General features: G+C 45.9%; 1 protein-coding gene across 2 annotated transcripts; it reads right to left on the reverse strand.

The window, feature by feature from the left end:
• On the reverse strand, window positions 1-24,912 carry LOC119209242 (cAMP-specific 3',5'-cyclic phosphodiesterase 4B-like). Of its 2 annotated transcripts, XM_062557616.1 has the most exons (15): window positions 24,587-24,912; window positions 19,498-19,692; window positions 19,246-19,282; window positions 18,233-18,303; window positions 17,488-17,537; window positions 11,182-11,294; window positions 5,519-5,612; window positions 4,276-4,496; window positions 4,088-4,186; window positions 3,547-3,711; window positions 3,089-3,188; window positions 2,803-2,957; window positions 2,559-2,681; window positions 2,268-2,450; window positions 1-2,175 (listed from the first exon to the last, which is right to left on the reverse strand). In XM_062557616.1, exons 1-15 carry the CDS (start codon window positions 24,895-24,897, stop codon window positions 1,807-1,809), a joined length of 2,286 nt encoding a protein of 761 aa, XP_062413600.1. In that variant the 5' UTR covers window positions 24,898-24,912; the 3' UTR covers window positions 1-1,806. The 2 variants fall into 2 exon arrangements, with proteins under 2 accessions (XP_062413600.1, XP_037314306.2); XM_037458409.2 differs by lacking the exons at window positions 11,182-11,294; window positions 17,488-17,537; window positions 18,233-18,303; ... (1 more) ...; window positions 19,498-19,692; window positions 24,587-24,912 and adding an exon at window positions 6,039-6,348 and having other exon boundaries at window positions 5-2,175.

The following is a 24,912-nucleotide window of genomic DNA, read 5'->3' on the forward strand; positions in this document are numbered from 1 at the left end:
AATTTATTAATCTGATAGAAAACATTTCTTGAGCACTACATACACCATTTTACCATATATCATTGTGAGGAAAAACACTGAAAAAATATATTTGAAACAATGCAGTATATTCCAATAGCTGTACAATGACCAGTCACCGTACACAAAATACTGCAGTAAATATCCAGCCTTCATAATCCACCGGTTGGTTGGTTCCGACTGTCCATGATTTCCTGGCTGGAACTTTGAAACAAACTCAAATTATCAAAATTGAGCTGCATAACGTCATGTTACGGTCGTATAGCAAAACAGCTGCTAAAAACAATAAGACAGAACCACCGGACGAGTTCAGTCAAACCGATTTGATACAGGTTAGTGCATATAAATAACAAATATACAGTAAATATTAACAATCAATATTATTATATACAAGGAGAAAGATAATAAATACAGTGTTGGCACAACACAGCTCGGTGCAACAAGATTGTGTGTGTGGAAACCGAGTTGCACACTCTCTCACACACACACACACACACGCACACACACACACACACACAGACACAGACACGCTGGAAGGTATCGTGTCATGACCCGACATTGGCACCCACCACCCTTTATTCGGAAGGTTGCACCTTACATTGTGGTACCTTTAAGGTAGTGTTGGGCAGATCAGCAACCGGCTGAAAACTGTCCACATATTCAAAGTGCTGGAATAAAATTATTATATTACTAAAATGTGTCTTTTTAAAATGTGCGCAGTCGTCCGTAGCTCAAAATGATTCAGGGCAAGAAGCCTGTTCCTGTGAGCTGATGAAACCAGGGGGATTACAAGGTGGAGACCTTAACCTTTACTAAATAATTGTCTTTCATTTGACTGAACTCTTCATCCAGGTAAATGGCAGCGTCAGGGATCAATTTCCCTTTTCTGGACACAGGTTTGATTTTCTTCACTACTGACTCCTCAATCATGGGTTCACACTCTTTAGAGGTGGCAGTGAAATCATCAAAGTGCTTTCTGGACAGGATCTTTGGAGTTGGTTTAGTTTTTGGACTCGAAATATAAAATATATGTTCATCAAAGAGGGAAATTATTGAAGAAAAACAAACATGATCACTTAAACAATGTTACTCATGCGTTCCGCGGTCTCCTTGTCCTGTGCCACAAAGTGCAGATTGTGCGGGGAAGTTGTCTGATTTTAGAAATACATCCACAGAACAAGCGTAATACTCCCAGAACATGAGGAAGACTGTGTGAGAGAAACGTGTCCTTATTGTAGAAAAGTTCACACCTTTAACAGCTACATGAATGTGTTCAATAAATTATAAAAAAAACACTTCCAAAAAGAGAAACGGTTGTTGAAAAAAAAAAAAAAGGCACAAAACTGTGTTAAAAAAACAACTTGGTTACAAAAAACTTGCCGAATAGTCATTTTTGGTTGGCCATTTCACCAGGTGGCATCCCGTCCAGACACAATATGAATAATTAAAATGAACAAAAAAAAAAAACATCCTGAAGTGCAAATTAGGATTTTTGTTCACAGAAACAAATTGTCCACCTTCTGCGTCTGTGAGATTCAGTCCTGCCTCAGCAGTCCCTTCTTTGAGGAACGCGCCTCTTCCCGGCTCCCTTCCGGGGGGGCCTCAAAACAAACTGACGAAGGGGGTTTCCCAAGCCTCGTCTTCACGGGTTCCCCCCCCCCCCCTCCCCCATTCATTCAGGCCCTCTTTTGCCGGGCAGCTCCAAAGAGCGACATTGCAGGATTGCTCTACTGCAATTAAAATGAATTCAGCCAAACTCGCTGCTCTCCCAGAACACCGTCAGTTCAGCTATGTTTCCGCGGGCGAGACGTCGCACGGCGTCATCTCCACCGCGTCCCGATCGCGGGCGTGATGCTGAAGTGTCACGCCGCCGGCCGTCTCCATCGCCGCGCGCTCGCCGCCCACGTCCTGTTCGTCCTGGTCATCCAGGGTCAGCTCAAACTGGAATTTACTCGCCACAGGTCCCCCCTCCAGCTCCCCAGGTTGGCCACTCTCCCCGTCGCTCGTGTAGAACGGCGGGGAGGGACTCTGGGGGATCATGCGCTGGTACCAGTTCCTGTTGTCCTCCAGTGTGTCCAGGATGTCCTGGGCGTCGGGGTGGACCAGGTCCGCCCACGTCTCCCACAGAGGGTGGACAATGTAATCGATGAAGCCAACCTAGAGGAAGATAAAGAGGGACGATGTCAGTCAAATGAAAATAAAATTCGACTCTAATTCTATTTCAGGAGCCAAGTGTGCTTCTTCCCCACCTGTGTTCTCTCCACCGAAGCTGTGTGTTTGTCGCACATTGGGCTGATCTCCATTCCCCTCTCTCTCTCCCTGTCTCCCTGGTGGAAGAACTCATCCATGATCCTGTCGGTCCACTGCCGGTACAGCTCCAGGGGCTTGGTCGGGTTGCTCAGGTCCGCACAGTGAACCATGTTACGCAAAACCTGCCAAAAAAAAGAAAGAAAACCAACAAAACAAATGAGTGTCGTGTCCCTCCTTCTCGCGTGACCAGGCTGTCAGCATCATCGCGGGTGTGCGAGCAGGCCCCTTACCTGCATCCTGTCTGTGTAGTTGTCCAGCAGCAGAACTCCAGAGCTAGTCACCTTCTTGGTTTCCACCATCGTCTTCAGGTTAGCCAGCAGGCTCATGTGTTTGGACATGTCAGTGGCCAGCACCTGGAGGAGAGGAGGACAGAGAGTGATGTAAGAATACTGTAGGAAGTGGGCAATAAAGCAGTCAAGACACTACGCCGAGGGCTAGAGCAGGAGTCCGACAGATGTGCAGACGTTCCCTCACCATGTCGATGACCATCCTCCGGAGCGTCTGCTTCTGGTTCTTGGTGAGGTTTTGGAAGATGTCGCAGTTATCCCCCTGCAGCAGTTTGAAGCCCACAGCCAGGTGGTGGTTCTCCAGCACTGACTCATCGTTGTACATCAGAGCCAGTTCGGAGTCTAAAGGCAGAGGAAGAAGGAAATTAAATTCAGGTCAGGTAACCATGGTAACCATGCAGTGTCCCTAAACCCATTAAACCATGCAAATATATTCAGTGTTATCGCTTCTTTTCCCAGCAAAGAGGACTTACTGGTGTTGATGAGGAACTGGTTAGTCACTCCTGGGTGGTCAACGTCATGAATGGCTGCAGCAAAAATGGCCGCCAAGATCTCCAGATCTGTGAACACCTCCTGTGTTATAGGAGTACAACAATACAGAGCAGTGAGCTTCACAGTAACCTGGCCCAACAAGGGAAGCCGATCCTTCCATGCATCATCGTTTCAAGCAGGCAGTTTCCAGGGCATGTCAGTGTTTGCGACAACAATGCCATTCATATCATTAAATCATAACAAAAGAAAACAGGCGCAGGAAGATGATTGACAAACTTCAACGGTGTCGGCTGTCAAAATGTATAAGACACCAGAATGCGACTACGGGTAAATTTGGCAGCAACAAAAAAGCGCAAAGACACGCAAAATGCAGCAATTTTTGCTTCCTCACAAAACAATGGTGACATGGCATGGTCCCTTTAAAGTGGAAGTGACTTACATCCAGGGCGGGAGTTGACAGGAGGATGTGCGTGGACTGGGCTACGTCGGCCGCGTGCAGGCTGTTGTGGTACGCCACGTCGGAGTGGTAGTGGTCCTCTAAGGTCACCATGAACGTCACAAAGGTGTCGGTTGGAATCTTGAACGTCCTCATCAGGTCTCGCTCCTGCGTGGGGGAAGAGGAGGTTTGGATTTTGAGCATTTCCTACAGCTTTTACCAGCACGCCGTACTAGTGGTCCGGCTTTAAAATCCATTTTCCAAACCACGGTTGGCAAATTGTGAATAAACACATTACTGAAAAGGCGAATATGAAAACATTTTGCCCTCCCGCCATGATGATTCACAGCTACAAATCAATTTCGAGCGCTAATGTCCCTCTAGCAGATGTCCCTGTAGCGACACTGACAGCTGAACGTACTACACACACCGACGTGCTCTGTGCCTTTTCGCCCTCTGCAGCAGCATGTGTTTACCAACGCCTTCACGTGGTTGTCTTCTCACTGACTGAACGATGAGGAGGATGAAGAGGCAAAGCACTGACCTGAAAGATGGAGTACATGATGGACGTGAGCGGGCGATTGTGGGAGTGCTCGGCCACTTTGAAGATATTCAGGCCCCATTTGTTAATGCCCTCCAGGTCCTGGAAGAGAACAGACCAGACAAAGAATTTCAGACGACTGCAGCACTTTGATGTCATACGGAAAAGACGTTGACCTGTCCATTGCTTACCTTCGACAGCAGTTCCTCTTGGTCGGTCTTCACCCCAAAACGATTGTTCGTGCTTCCACAGATGCTTGGTGTGTGGCTGACCTTCCTCACCCCACTGATCTGAGTCATCGTCCCACTCTGCTGCTGCTGCTGCTGCTGTTGCTGTTGCTTTTGGCCCTGTCTCCTCTTCCTTTCCCTGGACTTAGGAACTGGACACGGAAGCTCCAACTCATTCTGCTTTTCTGCAGAGGAAATAAGAAAAACATTTTTTTAAAAGGTGCTTTTCATTTACTCCAAAGACAATAGAATAAGCTGGGGGCTGTTGCGTAAGCCTCCCGGCTTGTACTGAGTAAACAAAGTTAACACAGGCAGATGTACGCTCACACCTACGTGATAGCACATTAACGCTGCACTGAGTCGTTTAATTAGAAAGCAATCCTTCAGTAAACTTTGCTAAAAAAAATGAATTCCTCTCAACAGTGAAAAAGCAAAAACAAAAAGAATTTCAAAAAGGGTGTTACTTGTTACTTAAATGTTATGATGACAATTCTGATGAACCCTGATAATAACAATTCACGGAACCATAGCTGCTGGCTCAGACTGTGCCGAAATGTTTATGTCATACTGAATTCTTTCTTAGTATGCAGGTGTGTTTTGGTTCATGTCCCAATGCGGGTTTAAATTCTCACGTAGCCGACATTGTGTGTGTGAGTGCAACACACACACACACACACACACACACCGCGAGAGAAAAAATATCTCTGCTGCATGCTCAACAAAGCACTGGAAGAAAATGATCTCAATACAGCTGCAATAAAGACGACAACAAAAGCACTAAGCTTTAAAGATAAGCTTCTTTCTGCACTCCCCAGTGCAGAGAAGGGGGGGGGGGGGGGGGGGGCTCCCGTTTCACTGCACCACTTCCAGCGTTAGGAGGGGTACAGATTCTCTTTAAAATGCATCAAGCCTTGTTCCCCTTGTAGGTTGTCACTGTTTTTTGAGGCGGAGAAGATGGCGGCGTGTTTACAAGCAAGGGCAGACCATCAGTCTGCACACGGCCCAGACAAGCTGGCCGGTCGGGGCGTCTGATGGGGGGGAGGTGGGAAACCTGAGGGGGCACGGGGAGACACGGCTGCCCTCCTGATGAATAATGCGTGACGGCACCGTGGGCCCGCAAACAGTCTCCCCTTTTCCCCACCCACTGCCCTCCAGAGGGAAGCCTTCCCTGTGCATCATCATCATTTGTGTCTGCTGCAGTGCTCACCTATGAATGTGTTGGAGATGTACTCGGAAACTTGGTTGCCTGAGCGACTCATCTCAGACAGGTGGCTTAGCTCCCGGTTCAGCATCCTCTTGAACTGGAGTGATAGAAAAAAAAAGAAAAGAAAACAACAAGATGAGGTCAAATTATCTTTATACAAAAGTATATATTAGTTCATTCGTTTTTCTGCAGCTTCAACAAAGCACTTCCTGTTATGTTTCCCTTTCCCCTGAGAGGACGGACTTGGTTTTTTAATGCACCATATAAGGTCAGTGTTCATGTCTCCTTGGTCTTGGTTTGAATGACCCCCCCAAGACAATTGACTGCCCAGCATTTCAACAAACAAAAACCACAACGCAAAGTATACAAAATCAGGGAATCACACACATCCAAGTGTGCAATTAAAACGCAACTAAATCTTTCTGTGGCAAAACCGGCTACAGGCGAAAAACACACAGTAGTTGCATGCACACATATTCAGGGCCACACGTCCCGTCCACGACGACACTCCTCTGAGACACACCTTGATGTATCCCCAGGACACGGAGAACAGGTAGTTGGCCTCAGGCATGGTGCGGCGCTGTGCTGAGCCCCTGGCGCTCCCCAGCAGAAGCCCTGTACGCTCCTCTCTGAGTGGACCCCCAAGGCTGAGCTCAGCCCCACAACCCCAAGCACAGAGCGCCACCAGATCCTCGCCTTCCAGCGGTCCACTGCGGTAAAAAAGCCCCGGTCGCAGTGTCTAGCGGGGGGCTGTGGCGGATCCCCGCATCCGAATGCGCCTCCTCATCGCGTCGCCCACTGTTTCCCAGGATTGCTAGCCGTTGCGGAGACTGATGGAATCCCCCCCCCCCCCCCCCCCCCCCTCTCTGCTCGCGATGTCTCCGTTGCTTGCTTTTTTCGGCTGTGACTGCCTCTGTCCGTGTCTTCGAACCCCCTTTCTCCTCCTGCCACCATCTAAACGTCCTCCAGTGACATGCAGGGGGGGGGGGGGAAATCCAGCTTTCCCAGGCTCAGATGGAGCAAGGCTGGGAGGAAGGGCAGGCTGAGGGAGAAAGGAAACGTGGGACAGAGATAGAGAGAAGGAGGGGGGGGGGGGGGGTGTGCGCTCTAGCCGTAGAGTCCCCTGTGGCAGACTGATGGATTCTCTCTCTCTCTCTCTCCTTGCCTCCCGCCCTCGCTAAACACTGAGCCATGCACGGCACTGCAGATAATCGGAGGTTTGGAGGATCCCCCCCACATGTGTGTCTCTCTCTCTCTCTCTCTCTTCTAGCTATTTCTCCCTCACTCCTAAACTCTCTGCAACCCCCCTCCCACGGTCTCTTCCACCCCTCCCAAACTTGGGACCCTCTCCCTTCCCGATTGGCTCTCCTTCGCTCAGTAATGCAGAGCAGATCCAACGCTCACTGCGCAATGCGAGGCTTCAAAGCACCGACGCATTTATCCCACGGCCGAGGAGACGCAGGGTATGAATTTACCAGTTTGGGGTTCAGGCTTTATTTTTTTTGTTCAATTGCAGTGCACATTCCAGTTGATATTCATTCCAGTGCATTTTAAAGACCTTTATTCTTGTTCTCCATTGATGGGAGAGACAAACAGATGAGAATTTTGCAGTCCTCCGCCCACTAGAGTACCACCAATTGCACGTCAACCTGAACGCCATGGCAACAGAGTCACGTGGCTCATGCCACTGCTCTCACGGTGTTCCCCACTCTAAACACATTGCATCACATCACACACAACCATGTAAAGCCGCACAATGCACAATCTGTGGCAGAGAAGAACTAGCTTGACACAACTAGGCTAGAAAAAAAATACAAAAAATCCCTGACGCAGCTTCAAAAACGCAGATTCTGATATAAAATATTTTCTCATGCAACAATCTGAACATATTCTTTACAAGGGACACAATGGGATAATGGTGCAACTAATCCTCAATCTGGAAATGTGGTTAAATTTCCTGTATTAATAATGTCTGAAAAATACAAGCTAATTATGCCTTTTCACAAGGCTTTTTGGATTTTTACAACGGGGTATTTTCTTCTCAGAAGCTTAAAAGCTGTCTACTAGCTACCAAGCAGACTGATAACATCAGCTTGACAGCGCAACTACAATACCCCTTTCAAAGCATGGGCTGCTTCTAAAGCCCAAACTGCCAGAGGTACTCCATAAAAATCAAAGAGAGCTCTTTATTCCATTCAAAGGGAGTTAGTAATTGATTCTTCAAAGCAGTGGAGCTGCATGGCTTTGTTTGACCTCTAAGAAAGTAGTCAGGCACAGAGATACATTTCAGTCGCTCCGAGTCATGAAGTGGAGCTCAGTCAAGTACAGCATATGCACGCGGCTTGGTGACCAGTCTATGAGTGTTCGGGACAAAAAGATGACTCAACGCATGGCCTTATCTCATACATCCTTTAAAGTTAGTCAACAGTGTTCACACTCAGGGGGGAAAAAAAAAAAAACCTGAACTTAAGCAACCTCGAGGAGTTTCATTAACCCAAGAAAAAACTTGTGGTTAGTTCTCAGAAGATGAGCGGATGCCTCATAAGATTTGAATATTCAAAATAGGTGCACACTCGTTGTTTTGCAAATTCAGCAATGCAACATACATATAGAATATACATAAACTCAAAATGTGTCAGACGTTTTTTGTTTTTGCTAAGTATGCCACCAGACCAGTGTTTAGTCCCTCTGGCCTGAATCCAAACAAGCAAGCAGAGAAATTCTCAATATAATGAGTAAAATTAAGCAAATATGAGGGACCAAACTCACAGAACAATGCAAACTAACTCACCTTTTTCAAACTTGTGAGCAGGCCAAAGTTTTTCATCTGCTTTTCAGAACAAAGTCCCATTGTCACTCGACAAAAGAACAAGCACAAGCCGAAAGAAAGAAATAACTCGTCTTAGGCTCTGCTTGCTGTCTCCCTTGAGTCTGAAGTGGAAGTGAGGCAGGAAACTTATAGCGGTAAAGCTGACTTGACTGACTGGCATACGCGCTTTAACAAAAGGTTCGATAGCACCTCCCCCAGACACAGGGCTGAACATGTGTCCCCACCTACTTCCTCTAAACTTGATAGGAAGCGGGTTGCCTGCCAGTAAAGGGACTGACTCTTACAATGTCCTCAGGCACCCAACAATTAACCAACAATACCTGAGTTCATCACTGAAAAGTCCCAGAAAACACGTTCAGTACGTCGTCATCGGCCCGGCGGCACAGAGTCAAACGGACAAGTTTCCGCGAGTTTGCAATAACTCCGCCGCGCAAAGTCCACAGAGGGGATCCTTTGCTGCCTCTGTCCCCCGCGTGGATGTTTACAGTGTCAACACCACGCCAGTTTAGCAACACAAGAGACATATTCCTAGAAAGTGTTGATAAACACTACTTAAGAATCGTGACGCGTAGACAAAGCGTAGAATTCATATTCACCTCCCCGGGGGGTCTGAAATCTGCTGATGTGAAAGAAAAAACAAAACAAAACAAAAAAAAGCCAAGAGGCAGAACTTTTCAATAACAATTAGGCACAGAAATGAGCAGTGCAGCTCGTCCGATCCGCTCAGCAAGGAATCACAACGCTGTAATTTAACGTCCATTACCCCCATTGCTGCAGCTAAGGACCCACCGCTGCATCTGTTTCAATCATTTTGTCATTTTTTCCCCCCCTTCCGAAGACGGCGGCGCTTCAAAAGTCCAAATGACCACACGTGAGTTGGAGTTTCCTACTCAGCTCGCGCTTTGCTCTTGAGGCTCGCTCGCACGCTCGCCCGCAGAGCGCCAGGCTCCCTAACTGGATTCAGATGGCAGTGTTTGTCCAAGGCCTTCACCAGCGCCGGCGTGGAAGTGTGGCGAGGCTAATGATAGTGAGGGGGCAGGGGAGGGGGGGGGGGGCAGCGACCGGGCCGGCGGTCAGTCGGGTGTGTGGTCCCACCCCCACCCCCCCCCTCCCGGGACACACCTGTGCCCTTGGACCCGGGAATAAAGAGACGGCCGCCCTGGCGTTTTTTTAAACGTGGGGGGCTCAGTTGCATCGTTGGGCTCTGGAGAGAAACGGGCTCTTTGTCAAACATCACGTCATCCAAGTGCTGGAAAGCAGCAAAAGTCTGAAGATGCTGCGTTAATAAAACTGTGTTTGGAGCTAATTTACCAATAAAAGGGATTTTTTTTTTTTCTTCCTCCCATTCCTGTACAATTGCACAAAACTGTGGTTAACACTGCCGAATCTTGACTGTGACACGGTGGCCTGTTGAAGCCTTTTGAAAAGAATCAAACAATGCGTGGTGGTGGTGCTGGGTCACCCAGGGAGGACTCGTGTGCGTCTGCGGGGCCTCGGGCTCATTGTCTCGACAGTCCCAGTGACGCCGTTATCCGCAAAGACTCACCCCGGCCGCACGGCCAGAGACACCGCGAGAAATAAAGAGACAGGAAACTGGTGTCACGGTCACCCGTGAGGGCTGACAGCGCCCCTCCCCGTCCCAATCCGCCCTCTGACCGCAGGTCAGAACACAAACGGATACGGACAACACCACCCTGGGTGTTTATACTTTGCCGTCGCCACAGAGTCTCCTCTGGCTGCGTGGGGGCTGAGTTACACTGTGCACTGTACAGATGAAATACACACGAAAAATGACCATCAAAGCAAAGGATGTAATTAGTTCCAGAGAGCCGCTTTGTGTAGTCATGAACCCCCCCATTTAGATTACCTTCAACCCAGAAAGATTACTTTTAGTTTTGTACTTTTCACATTGAAAACAAATGGATATCATGGATATTAATAAATTTCAGATGAGTTATCTTTTCACTAGCAGGGATGGCAAAGTCTATTTTAGGTGTTTTGCACAGATATTTTTCTGGTTCCCAGAGGATGTTCCAGTGACTATCGATTACTCCATAATCATCATCATCATGATACAGTAGCTTTCCAACATTACCATCAGCTGTATGCACATAGCACACATGTAAGGAATGCAGAAATGTTTGATCAGACACAAACAAAATACAAGCCATTATTGTAATACTACACCCTTGAACACCCACTGTTTATCATGGTTTGAATAAGGACATGATTTTACTATTTTAACAGGAAATGACTTTACTACAGGAGACCCATGAAATGACGATGCACAACCACAGCGAGGTTATTACTTTGCAAGTGCGTCAATGTGGCAAAAAGCTATTTACATCTTGCATCCGCTGCGCAAATTGGCCCCAACACTGCAACAAAGGCCAATTCTACAGCTGTGTACAAGTCAGTGAGGTCCACATACCTGGCTCTGTGTTGACAGTTGAAAATTATGATTCTGAAACATTGAGTAGTTGGATCCGGGATTTTTGATTGGACAACACAACGCTGTGCAGAGTGGGGGTGCATCGTTGTCACAGTGGATGGACCAGGCAATGACAGTTAAACATATATTACGATTTTAAGTTGCCCTTAAACACATGATCACAAATATCCTGTCATTTACAGCTTATCAGTGTTTGAATGTGCCATTTGGAAATTGAAATTTCCCTCATGGCAGTTGCTAAAATTGTGTGACCTTTTTTAAATGGACATAGAGGATTCCGATCAGCTTATAGTCCCGCTTGACTTTTTAAAAGTCATTAGACATAAAAAGCTTCACCAACGCGCCGCATGCACATGCAGTGATGCGTGGGCGGGATCGTCCTACCTTGTTGGAGGCCATGTCACTGACGGAGCGGTAGGTCTGGATGGTCTCCAACTGGTCCAGACACCAGTCCAGCTCCTCCATGGTCTCCAAAGCCAGCTTCTGGTAGGAGTCATCTGCCAACAGACACATGGACACGTATTCAGGCCCGAGAGGCTCCATGTCCACGGCGGGGGCCCCCGACACCACGCGCGGGGGTCCGATGGGCCGAGTGTGGCTGGAGCTGACGGAGGACTGGCCCGCGGGGCATCCGGCAGACGCGGAGGAAGAGGGGGAGGTGTGTACACACAGCTCCTTCATCGTATTACTGTCCTCCACCACTTCACAGACTTTGGACAAAGTCGGGCCTGGAGTTTGTGACTGTTTGCAGACTCTCTCTCTCTCTCTGTAGTCTCTTTCTGTCCATAAAGCCTCGTTCCCTCGCTCTCGTGCGCCCCTCAAACTCCCTCCCACTCGGCCCGGTTCTCCCCGCCCACCCACTCTCAGACTCACTCCTTCGCTCCCCCCCCCCCTCCTAGGATCACTGTGGTTGCTGAAAAAGTGGTGTGCAAACCTCCTCCGCCGCCTCCTCCTGTCTGTAACACCCCCCTGCCATTAAAAAGTGATATGCATATACAGTCTGCAGAGGGGCTTGTAGGGAGGAGAACATACTCCCTTAATGATGGTTTTCACTCTGCATCAACTATTCTGAAACATGGAGAGAAAAGGAAGAAGAAAAAAGACACGGGTTGGCAGTAAAAGAGAAAGAGCCTACATGAATGTATTGAATGCACTTAGTTATTTCTGCAAAGCAAAACGCTCTGACAAGATCCATTTGCAGAAAACCTCCTTTCTGAAACACGCGGACCACTTCGAGGCTTAAACTGCAGCAGGAGCATCGCACACACCCCATAATCAACAACCCGGCCCTCTCCTTTTAGAGGGAGAAAAAAAAATATATATATATATATATATATTGACAAAACTCAGAGGAGCAACACGAGAGGCAAACTGTGACTCCCAGAATCGAGCAGGCCGGGGTCTCGCTGTGTGCCAAAAGAAACTAAAGCGCTTCCTCTTTGGCACGGAACCCGCGCAAAACATGGAGCGGAGCTACTGAAAGCTGGAGTGACTGCTGAGGAAAATCCCAGCTGTCATCCGGTTGAAGCGCTCCGTCGTTAGCCGCTGTGCCTCACAAACTTCAGAGGGAAAAACACAGTTTAGGAAAAATGCGCTCGGATGATAAAAAAACAAACACAGGGAAACAAATTAGGAAGGACGATTCCCTGATGTACCGGGAAGAATGTTGATTCAACAAATATCCGCCCGGAGAGAGCAAACGCTGAGCACATCTGGACCCCCCCCCCCCCCCACACCTTCCTTTTTTCTATGGGAAAGACTGATCTCTACTTCATAGGGCTTCACACATGGAAGGCATTTGCCCCATATGCTTAGCAAAACGGGACAGCCAGCGCGCTGCTCCCCAATTTACGTCAGTATAGTAGATCAAAAGCACTTCAAAGCGCGGTGCCGGGGTGCAGACTCTGGACCAGCGGCGTTTCACAAAGAACTTCAATGAAATCTCAGACAAAATACGTGCAGTTGGGGAAAACCCTGTGCATAAAAAACAAAACAAAAAGGTATCAGAACAACATGATGACAGCGACTGTTTTGAATGTCAAAAGGAGAGTTGAGTTTCAACCGTTTTGAACTCATTTGCGGCTATTAGGAACCGTGCCACCGGTTCCTCAGACTACTGGAGCGCGACTGCCAGCACTGGCCTCACTCCTCGGGGTCAGAGCAATTTTCCTTTACTTGAGCTCCAGGTTGGAGGATACAAAGAACCCCTGGCTACAGACTACCGCCGGACGCCAAGCTTCACAGCTTCACAAACTCTTCACGGCAACCACCGGCATCCAAGCCGCGTAAAGGTCAGTGACACGGTGAGCAGAGAGCACAGCCTCAAACGAGCTCACGCACAAGGTGGGGAGCTGTTGAAATGAGGTACAGACCAACGTGTGGCAGTCAGTTGAGCCATAAGTGGGCCGAGATGTTGCCAAGAACCCCTTCTTGACCACATCCTGCCCCCGTTTCCTCCAATGAGAGCATATGGACCCATCTGACAGTGATTCATCAAAGTCTTGGCTCATCCCCGCTGCCCGTATGACCAGGACGCAGGTCATTTTGAAGCACGCACACACGCACACACGCACACACACTCACAACCCAGGGTGTGACGTCTGTAAAAACTTTGTTTGGCTCATACCAAATGCTCAAAGTAAGAACATTAAAGCAGAACTTCACATGTTCAGCTGGACGCTTATTCAACAGGACATCTTATAATCCTAATGAGAACCAGGAGGAGTAGAGGGGAATGCTGAATCCATCATTGAGTCTTGTTGATCATAAATACAGCGCTTAAATGGGCTGACAGACATTTCACAATGTCACCAGTCAAAGGTGGCGTGACGCACTTTCAGTCTGAAAAACCTGCTCCCAGACAGAGTGCGCCGTACTTTTCCAGCCTTTTTTTTTTTCTTTCAGTGAGCCTTTTTTTTCTTTTTTCTACGATGACTCCTAATGCTTCGGCCATATGCTTGAGGCTGGCTAGAGGACAACAGGCCTCAGTGTGCAGACAGACCCCGTCTGCCTCCCCTCTCTCCCCCTAACTCTCTCCCCTATGGGGGCCACAAACCGGCCTCTGTGAGAGCCGTCAACTGCACCAACGAGCGCGGCTACACTCAAGGCCCCCCGTCCATTCCCGCCTGAAACACCTTCCGGTCACTTCCACCTCACACTGCCCCTCTCTGTGCTCTCAACCTAACCCCCCCCCACACACACACACCCCCAAAACCAGCTTCCTTTGCTGTCTGGCTGGAGTTTGGTGTGCAGAGTTGAACTGCATGATCTATTTCCACCACTTGCTGATAACATCCTTTTTTTAATGGATGTAGTGATAACAAAATAATGAAGTACTTTAATACGTTTGCATTCAAACATTTAAGTAAAATCAGAAAAAGGATCAGAAAAATGTATCAAAATAAAATAACTGTGGTGGAAGGTTTGATTTTTATTTGAGTTTTCATTTTATTTGATGCAATGATGCTATTTTAGCAATGTCTGCTCATTCATGTAAGCAAACACACATTCCTCATCTAGATCGTTCCATATAAGTAAGAGAAAACACACTCTGAAACAGGTATGTGCACATACACAGTGCAGGTTGTGTTTCACTTCTCACATCGCACGCAGCTGAGGCAGGGAGGGAGCGGACAGTGAATCACCTTTGCATCATCCCCGATGTACGTCAATTCACTCACAAAGTGAAAGAGGGGCAAGAAACAGTGCAACAAGCACAGAAGGAAAGAGAAAAGCACCTTTATTCTATCAATATTTGACTTATCAGGTGGTAACACAAAGGAGTTGTGTAATGTATGCAGTTGAACAGTCACCCATACAAACACACCTGATGGGAAAATACGAGAAAACTCTAAATATCTTACATTTTATCAGCAACTTTTGCTACTTGAGTAAGACAAACTTTGCTCTTGAGTCATATCATTTGCATCATGCATAATACATCAAATGAAAAATAAGAAATCTTAGAAGCAAAGGCTCCTCATTTCAACATGTTTTCCCACATTGTGTTATATATATACAATGTTGAATGTATCAGGGCCATTTGAGTGCTTTTATTCCATTCCATTTTATTTGTTTATTTTTACTTTTTGTGAGAACAATAAAAAAGTTTGCATGCAAGGTATGCTGTTGAGACAATTCGACCTACTGTAAGAATAATAACAAGAACAACCAACAAAAGGGGTGGACATTTAGAACAGGTGCAGCCCCCGAAACCACACCATCCCACTGTCTTCTCTCAAAAACAACTTCACACATCCAATTATGCATCCTCCTACACTACAAGTGGGGCATGAACTCCTCACCTGGCAGAACAAAAGGCTTCACCAGTTGCCGTAACCGGTGCACAGCTCATCAGGGCCTGTTTGGCAGCTCCTTCACAATGCACCATGGAACGGCGCTGGCACGGCTCCGTTTGTGGGAGTGGTTTATGACTGTGCTGACGTCAATGACATAATTCAAATACTTAACTAGGCTGCACGCTTGCAGGCCTCCAGATCCTCTCTTCTGGCCGTGAGCCCAGAAAAAACCCGAAATGGATCCCGGGCTGTGGGACAGAGTGACGGCCGCCCGAGCGGAGCGGACTGCCGAGGCAGGTCAAGTTTGTTCTGGCTGTCAGTTTGTGGTCTGCTGTCCGGGTGTCTACTCAAATCTGTGTGTTCATTATATTAAATGCAAAGGAGTGCACTTCTTCATCAGTAATGATACGTAAAAACTCAAGCAGTTTCAAGCAAACAAAATCACTGGCCTCCACAAGAAATCCTCCCCAAACAACTATAACCACTTTCATTATGGCCATAAAACAATGCCACTGAATACGAGACGCTAAAATCTGTCATTTTAAACATTTTACAACAGAAACCACCGCTTCCTATTTGCATACGAATGGGTTCTACTTTTCCTTCTGCACCTGCAGGAATGTCTGTTCATACAGACATGAAGAAACACAACAACACACAAAACGCCCTGCCCTAATTCAACACCTTGTTATTTGGGTTAGGCAAAAAAAATGCCCACAAATTACAGTTAATTAACACGTGCTGTTCTTCCTCTGTCTTCTATCAGAAGGACCGGTTTGTGTTTACTTCTCCTTCAGAACTTGTTTACACAAAAGGAACAAAAGGTGGATGAGTAATGCGAGTTATCTGAAGCCTCACACTACAGGCCAGTGTACGTGCAAATGCACAATAACAATGCACTGACTTTCAACATATCGGGAAGAAAAAAAAGATTTGTATTACTTGTGTAAGCCACGATTTGATTGGATAGTGTGGTGAACAAGTTGCAACGTTACATATTCATTTCTGAATTGCATTTAAAAGAGAAAATATGATGAGGTTTCACATCTCCCTGCTGGTCTGTGACTAACCATGGTCCCTGGACTCCTCACCATCTGTGACAATGTTCATTAAATGCTAGCGATGACAAGCGTTGCAGACTCATCGCCGGCCCCTCGCGGTATAAGACGTCACGATCGAGGACTTTTCTAAAGTGCTGTTGATTATGCGAAATAAAGAACGAAGCCGACAACCGGTATGGGTCAGGGAAGTGGGAGCCCTTTGTTGGCAGCGGAGCTCACTGGTCTGCATGTGATGGGGACTAATGTTCCGGCTTTTTGTTTAGTCCTTTCAATCCGACCTTTTATTCTGCTCGGGGAATATCTCATGTGACTGAAATGTTCAGAAACTTTGACATCTCTCTCTGACCTCTATTGCATTTCCTTTCTTTCCCATCTCACTGCATATCTCTTACTCTGCGTAGAGCGGCCTTCCCATCTTACCTCACCATCTTCCTGCAAGATGGCGCGCAACACACTCTTCCCCTTTTTCACTCTATTGTTCATCTGAGATCCCTTCATAAGAGACAATTAATGTTTCACAGAGCTCCGAATTAGCCATCTACACCCAGCTCTTGATGATGGCAGCTGATGATCTCGATACAGAAAGCATTACATGGCAGGATGTGAGGACGATATTGTTAATTGTTGTTGTCTCCCCCCTGAACAATTCCTATTATGTACCGTAGTGTCAGGTGTGCTGAATGTTCTCCGTATTCTCAGGAAGAAATGACGCTGGTGACATTCCACGGTGAAACTTGAGTAAGACGCTGAATTAAAAACACATTAGTATTGTGTGTAAGATTTTTCAAGCTAATTTAAAAGTGGCTTACTCATACTTGTTTTTATCATTACATCTTTTCCATGCCAATAACAAGATGGCTTTTGCACGTCAGAGATTACTCCGCAAAGGGCAAGGTTTGTGAAATGTGTGGAGGAGGAAGGACAATAAGACTCGTATTCTTTCCTTCTTTCAGCCCATCTGTGCTGATAGGAAGTGGAGATCAAGCATGTGCACGCCGCGCTGACGTCAATCATGCTCGAAGAACCAGTGCAACAGGAACCAATGTCCCCACCCCCCCCCTTTCTCGACTTCACACCTACCTCATCTGAATCACAAGCATTCAAACTCCTTCCATGATTCTCAACCTGTCTTTGCTGCTATCTGGTCACACAGAAGGTGCAAGGTGCAAGTCACATTTTCCTCCATCAATAACCCAAAAGATCACAGCTTGTAGAAAAGTAGATTACACAGTTTGTGTACTGTTGACATGGTTGTGTTCATAAAATTTAAAATGTATGCAACAATTACATAAAAACAATGCAATGCATTGCTTATGCAAAAACAGACTCACCTGACAGACAGACTTTGGTGAGAGCAGGCTGATTGGTAGCAGGAGACCTCCTGCAACCAGAGAGAAACATGCCAGAAACCGTTAAAATCCGGCGCCCCGATGTTTACCAAAGGTTTGCATCACTTTTTTGCGTGTGTGATTTGGTGGAAGCAGCAGCCCTCGTTTCCACAGCACAAACACAAAACAGATGCTCCCTCAGTTCTCTTATTTTTCTTCCATGGGACATTTTTGTATTTAATTCAGTTTTGCCTCATGGTGACCTCACTCTGAGGGAGTATTGGGTTCTGCAAAACCTGATGTAACAGCTGCCACTGACCTGGTTCAGTGATCACAGGGAGTCCCTTCATGCAAATATGAGAATTTTTATTTATGAAGAATAAAATAGAACGTTGCTGCAAACCAGCTTTTGAACCAAAAGCACAGATCTCTTTGTATGTGTAAATCTGTACGTGGTTTAACTGGAGTGCTTCATTGATGAGACAATAGCGTTACAAATGTTTCTGATGCATTGGCGCCCCCAAGTGAGGCATGTTGGCATTTTGAATTATAGCAACAAAACAATATTCCTGAAAGCTAAAAATCTGCATGATGATTTCCTAAACAAAAAAAAAAATCCAGTGTTTTCTATCAGCTCACCCAATAAAAAGAGTCCTCAATAAAAAAACCTTCGGTAAATATTCAACGACATGCTTCAGCATGTAGTAAAACACCAGCCGATACCACAAGGACATTATATATGACTTACTTATTGGAGGCACACTGTACATTCGTCAAGGTGGTGAAGTTGTTTCTGACAGTGCGAAGGCTTGCCAGAACCTAAAAAAATAGAAAGAAAAATAAGAAAAGTAGAACAAGCGCGAGAGAACCTCCTACGGGAGAAGTCTCCTACGGGAGAAGTCCCCTATGGGAGAAGTCCCCTATGGGACGGTTTCAAATGGGCTTTTCAATGTCCTGCAACTGGGAAAGGCTCACACAGTGTTCTTTTTCTGTTTGGATCCTTTTAGTCATTTTATTGGAGACTATCCCAAAATCCTACTAAGAGGTTTTGCAACATTGGGATCCGAGTGACCCGGTGAAGGGGAAAGTTCACATTGTGTATTATTATTTGATTTGATTGATTGGTGTGGTGTATTGGGACATTTTGGACGGGATGGTTCCTAGGGTCTCCCAAAGAGTTAAGTTTGCAGTGTTTATTGAGTTTCTTTGTTTTGTTGGTAGTGTACAGGCTATGTAAACTGAAAATAAAATGGTTGAAAGAAAGAAGAAGCCCACAAGTGTTAAAAGCTGGGTTAGAGTATGTCAAATCAGCATGAAAAAGTTTTATTTTAAAGTTCAGTGTTGTTCTATTTTGCATGAAAATGTAGCTAATTATTCAGACTCACTCATTATTATCAGGTTAATTTAAAAGTGTTGATTAGCAGTGACTTTTTTTGCAGTCTTTACAGCTGTCACATAAAAAAAAAAGGTGCAACCCTTAGTGTTGGATTAGTGTGCAATGGTTTGATGTCAGCACGTTCGTAAACCTGGATTTTCTCTTTATTGTGTTATAACAAGGCAGGAAACAATACCTGTTTGTTTTTTGTTAGGCATCTATATGAAATAGGGCTCGTCCTGACCAGCGGTGCACAGTATCTACCATCTAGCAAATCCAAGGAGACTTTGGGGGAAAAAAATGACGTTGCAAAGAAATGCAACCGAGCACAACATCATTAATGACTGATGTTATCTGGAGCAGATTTATTCATCACCAGGTCTTACCTGAGCAAATGGAGTCACAATCAAGTCCTCCCCATGCCTGAAATATCATGTGAAAACTATTAAAGACCGACAAATCATTTCGCAATGATTATTTCTGCACAGAAATTTTGCAATTTTGAACAGAAATTGACTTTTCATGAAGACCACTAGCAGGAAACATGCTATATCGCGACGTATTTGGTTATTGAGGTGACGAGCTTCAGGACAGAGGATTTCGGCCATATTGCCCCCCCCCGGCCATTATCTACTCACAGTTCTCCTACAATGGAAGAGTTCCGAGACAAGGACTTGGGCGACAGTTCGTAGTCGCTGTCGGAGCGGTAGAGGAAGGACTCCCGGCGCTGGGCATGGCCCGCCTGGCTGGGATGGAGAACCAGACCTGACCCCGGCGATACCTGCAGGTCAGAAGGACTGCAGCACAACGATGGACCATTTTCCCCTTCAAAGCTAAGAGAAGACAGAGGGAAACCGCAGCCAGGTAAGAGAGGAGGGGGCGGCTAAAAGAATGCATCAAAGTGATCGGCAATCGAATCGCAATCATCGGAATGTGCTGTGTACTTTCAATAAGCTGCCGCTAAGTAATGACTTGCGCAACACGTTCAGAAATCCCATCCAGTAAAGAGATGGTTGCATAAACCCAACGAAGATTACTCAGCAATCCATTTACGGCCTAAAATCCAAACAAATCCACACACACACAACACGTAAAGACAAGGATTAGCTCCTTATGTGGATATATTCTAATATTCTATCTTCAATTCAGCTCTCTGTATTTTTATAGTGATAAACACTACACCAAATCCAATTGGATCTACTTTTTTGTTGGTGTTTGTGTGTCTACCTGCTCAGGGGGTAAATAAGTACAGCAGTTTAGTCTGAAATAAGCATCTCCTCTCGGTTCTTCACACCAACGTTGTTTTCTACATGGTCGTTGACGCGTTGATCAAATCAGAATAAAGTAAATACAAACACAAGATATTTGGTGCAGCATTTAATCAAATAGTATGAAGCCTATGCTGATTTCCAACGTTTGCTTCTGACCTTGAAAAAAAACACACACAGTTCGCATTACAGACGACAAAAGGGAACAAATAGAACTTGTATCTATCTGTGAACTTACCAACACATGACAAAATCCTCACAAGCAAAAAAAAAAAAAGCCCCCAGTCGGTTTAACACAAAGTCAACATGCTTTGTGTGAACATAATGCCCTCTAGTCGGCGCGTTTGCTGACGTCACAGAGAAACCTCCACAGATGCAGAGGGGATATAATCAGTTTGCCCTCCCGGTCCGGGTGCAGGAGGAGAGGACAAGCTATTGCGTAACCAGATGATCAGGTCGGGTGTCCGGAGTGAAAGGTCAAAGCATCGACGCCCCGCGGGACCAACAGATACCACAGAGGATGTATCCACCTCTCTAAATCCCGAGTGTTGGATAGTATAAGACAACGTTTTAGTCCGCAAGAAAGAGAACAAGAATCGCACATTTCATTGCTTTCACATATCCACTCGGCACTCTGTCGACTTCTCTAAAATCTATTTCGTAATGGACCAACTGTCCCAAAGATCACTTAACCGTTTGCCCCACATTTCATGTGCCATGGGATTAAACGGGCTCGTGTCCCACCGAGACGCTCTCCCTCCACACCTCTGCCAGCAAAGCTCAGATTAATGTGGAATGTGAAAAACACTGGCTACACATAAACGTCATCCGTGTTGCCATTTGCATCATTTGAATCCCAGTTTTACACAACAAAGAACAACATGCTCTGCCTACAGCCTCTTCACAAGCAGGAAACCCCAGTATTTCACAGCGACATCCTATAAACACCGTTAACTCGCAGCAACGACCCGGTGAACTGGAACAAAACTGTTCTTTTTGGAAAGAATTTCCTTTGGCCAAAGTGCTGTGAAATTCAAATTCAACTTTACGATCATCAATCAAATGACGCAATTGGAGAGCTCGGACAGGTCCAACAGGTCCAACAGGCTCAAAACACTCGTCAGAGACGGCAGATGAAGACTTTGGCTCAATGAGATATTTTCAAGGCTGAAGAATATAAAGACAAACACGTCACCTGGGAGCCGAGAGGTGTGCTCCACTGACCACTTCCTCACTGAAGTCAAAGTGCCCAACCCTGCACCTCGGGGACCGCCGCGGCATCCTTATCTCTCGTTACACCTCCTCCGTTCTTCCCAGGCGACAAAACAGCAGCGACGCTGTGGCTGCTCGCTCACACACACACACACACACACGCACACAGCACACAGCACACGTTACTGGACTTTCTGTGCAGTAACAGGCCGCAGCGCTGGAATAACGCAGGCTTGGCAGACGCTAACAGGCAGATATCTGGGCTGGACCAGTCGCAGAGGCTCTGTTTATCTGACCGCCCGTCCTTCTCCTCTCTATATTAAGCCACTGCAGATTAAGCAGTGAGTTCATCATCCAAATCGCTCTTTTCGATTGGCTACCTATGATGTCCCGTGAAAGCATATGCACTCAAGTTTACAGTGAAAAGGGAGGTATGAAAGTGGAAAATCTTCATTTTAATGTTAACATTTGGAATGGTCATTGGTGTGTGTGTGTGTGTGTGTGTGTATATATACTGGTATAATAATAAGAATTAATTCAGTTGCCAAGGAATAAAATAGTCTGTTTGCATAACCTTTGGCTTTCAGGTCCACGTAAAACACAAAATCAGCCCAATTTCACACACCACATTTTCCTTTTAACTCTTTAAAAATGGTTTGAAAATTATCACAAAAATTGATTTTTCTTCTATTTAGAAGGAAAACAGTGATATTAAGAAAGAGAATACAGTGAGAGTGCCTCTAGTGTTGTTGAGGCCAAGTTTCCAAGACATTCTAACAAGCGATGCAAGACTTGTTTTACTAAGGGAAAGAAAAGCCTGACAGCGTGATTAATGTCTGCATGTACAGGGCTGACTCCATCCTCATAAACTTTGCTGAACAACAAAGTTGTGGTTCGGGCAGTAATTAAATCAGTATTAATCAGTGTTCATTAAACACCGCGTTAGCTTATATATTGTATTTCCACATCAGTTGAGTGAGTTCATCTCAAGAGGTGAGTCGAAATGGGAAGCTGACCAGTCTGACAGTGTGACTGAGATGGGGGACATTTGGAAGAGAAGAACCAGAGAGAAAGGGGAAAAAAAAAATCAACAGTAAATGTTTAAAAACCTCTGGACGGCAACACACCAGATTCTGGGAATAAAGCGTGCTTGGGATATAGCGTGATGCGAGGTGACGGAGGACCGTGGCTCCACACACGCTGAAAGTGGATTGATTGTCATAATATTATTGGGTGGAATTGGTTGATACCAGCTTATGTAAATCCACTTCATACTTTGTTTAAAAAAGGAAGAAAATGTGATTGGATTTTGATATAAACTAGAAATAGATCGTAAAGGGTTAAAAGGGCATTTTTCATTTAAAGCTCATCCCAGAGGAAAACCCTCTGCAATCAGCTAGTACTTTTCAATATTCTAACGATGGAAACATTTTATGGTGAAATAATGTCATCATCTCTCACACATCTCCACCCATGAAGAAACAAAATGTAACGCTGTGTGCCTCGAAAGCAGCACAACATTCTGCATGAGATTTGCTCTTTGTTTTTTAGAAGTTCTATTTTAAATCTACTCCTGCTGCTGCTCCTGTGAACATTATATCATCGATTGTATCTGTCCAACCTGGAAAAAGATCCCATGGTTTTGTCCTTTGTATTGTATTCCTTATCTAAAGCTTTTGAAGATGGATTATGCTATAAATTGTTTAGATTATAAATCCCTCTGAGATAAACATGATTATTGGGTCTGTAAATACACTTAACAGGACTTGACCGCACAAAACTCTTCATATGCTAGATGCAACATCCAATTCCAGGGCTTACACACCAATTCATCTCTCAGATAAATGACTCTCCTGAACTCTAACTCACCCTGAAGCACAAACATTTTTGGCGACTTGGAATAAACTAATGTGGGTTAATAAATACATGTCAATAACCACGCGCCTGCTCTAGTTCTCTAAAAACGACACGATAAATAAAAACAATTGACAAATGGAGACAAACCGAGGGAACCAGCAGCGAGCAGACTCTTACCAGGTATTCGCTACGGTGAAGCGCCGGTATCGACGGAGGTGTCTGTTTACCGCCTGCTTGCGAAAGCGCCCGGGCGAGCCGTGCACCGGGGCCGGTGTGACGGCGTGAGAGCGGCCTGAGTTCGCCTGGTCCGACCCGAGCTTCTCTCCACCGACTTCCATTAAATGCAGCGGTGTTGCAACCGAGTCTTGTGCAAGGGATTTCCTTTGGTTTAAAAGCTCCCGCCTTGTGAAGAAATAACGCTGTTTGAAACTGAATCAAGAGCCTCGCTGGCTTCACGTTAAAAAGAGAGTTGTTGTATTGTGCTCAAAAATATCCCTAAATATATTTAGAAGAATATGACTCTGATTTTATGATAAACCTGATTGGTAGAAATACTTTGGGTGCCCCTTCCCTGCAGGGAACAACATCGCCAACAAGCCTACTGGCTGATCAATAACAGCTGGAAAAAGAACGCTAAAAGTCACAGAGAGTTCACAGTGACGTGCGATAAACAGTTTTCCAGCTCCTGACCTTCAATCCAGATAAATGCAACCCATGCATCCAAAAAGGCAGTAGAGCAGAGTGAGAGGGTCATGGAGATGAAAGCAACGGACACGCCATCGCCGAAGGGAGCCCATAATTATCTGTGCTTTAGTGGGGCGAGTCCTAAAGGTTCAGAAAAGGGGTTCATGGGTCAAATTGCCCTTCAGTGAAGGGAAGAATCAGCATATCATAAAAACGTTTTTTATGATATTAATTCTACCCTCTAAAATCAGCCCTCGATTCTGCCTCAGAGAGGGACCCAGCAACAACAACAACAACAACAGTGTATTCAGTCAAATCACTGCCACATTATTTCATACCATTTGGTGCCTTAGGAATTAGCATTTGTGCTCTTCCCTGGAGGCACAAGGTTACAGTTATGACTGTAAAAAAACAACTTAAAGTAAGAAACGTAGGTGTTGGAAACACTTAAATGAACCAAATGAAGAACGTAAGTGCCAACTTTGCTGCTCATTTGCAAATCTAATGGGAGGAAAACAACAAGAGTCCTACTGGCACTAAACTTTTTAGAAAAACAATTCTTAAAAAACAAACAAAATAAAAGCAATGGACCGTGACATGAATATTGTATGAAGTGCTAAGAGCTGCACACACACACACACACACACACACACACACACACACATACGTCTGAGTGATGCTCATGTGCTGCTTTGTTGAGCCTCACCCGTCGGGCTCCGCCTGTGTGATGTCGATCCGGGGCAGAGAGGAGATGGGCAGACTCGTAGGTCTGGTCCAGGCCACTGGATCTTCTTCAGGCGTCAGCGACCTGACCTTGTCCCTCTCCTTTTCCAACTGTCGCCATGACAACGGAGGCAGCTGCAGGTTCCCGGAAAACCGCCTGTGGACCTTGCACACATCTACAGCGAGTGTGCTGCCGGTGGAAAGTTGTCCAACAGAAGGCTCCTTTTTGAAAACAAGACAACAACAAAAAGAGAGCGTGGCATGAGTAGGATTTCTATGTTGTTGGTTCATCATATTTCCTTGGATAGG

The sequence above is a fragment of the Pungitius pungitius genome, chromosome 15 (genome assembly GCF_949316345.1).
Source record: "Pungitius pungitius chromosome 15, fPunPun2.1, whole genome shotgun sequence".
In the NCBI taxonomy this organism is placed as follows: Eukaryota; Metazoa; Chordata; class Actinopteri; order Perciformes; family Gasterosteidae; genus Pungitius; species Pungitius pungitius.

What these genes read in the sequence shown, in the direction of transcription:
- LOC119209242 (XM_062557616.1), bottom strand. Translation starts at nt 24,897, where the DNA reads ATGATGAACCAACAACATAGAAATCCTACTCATGCCACGCTCTCTTTT. An exon ending in TCTTCCATTGTAGGAGAACT is followed by an intron (nt 19,283 to 19,497) that starts GTGAGTAGATAA and finishes ATGATATTTCAG; the next exon opens with GCATGGGGAGGACTTGATTG. An exon ending in GTGACATGGCCTCCAACAAG is followed by an intron (nt 5,613 to 11,181) that starts GTAGGACGATCC and finishes CTATCACTCCAG; the next exon opens with TTCAAGAGGATGCTGAACCG.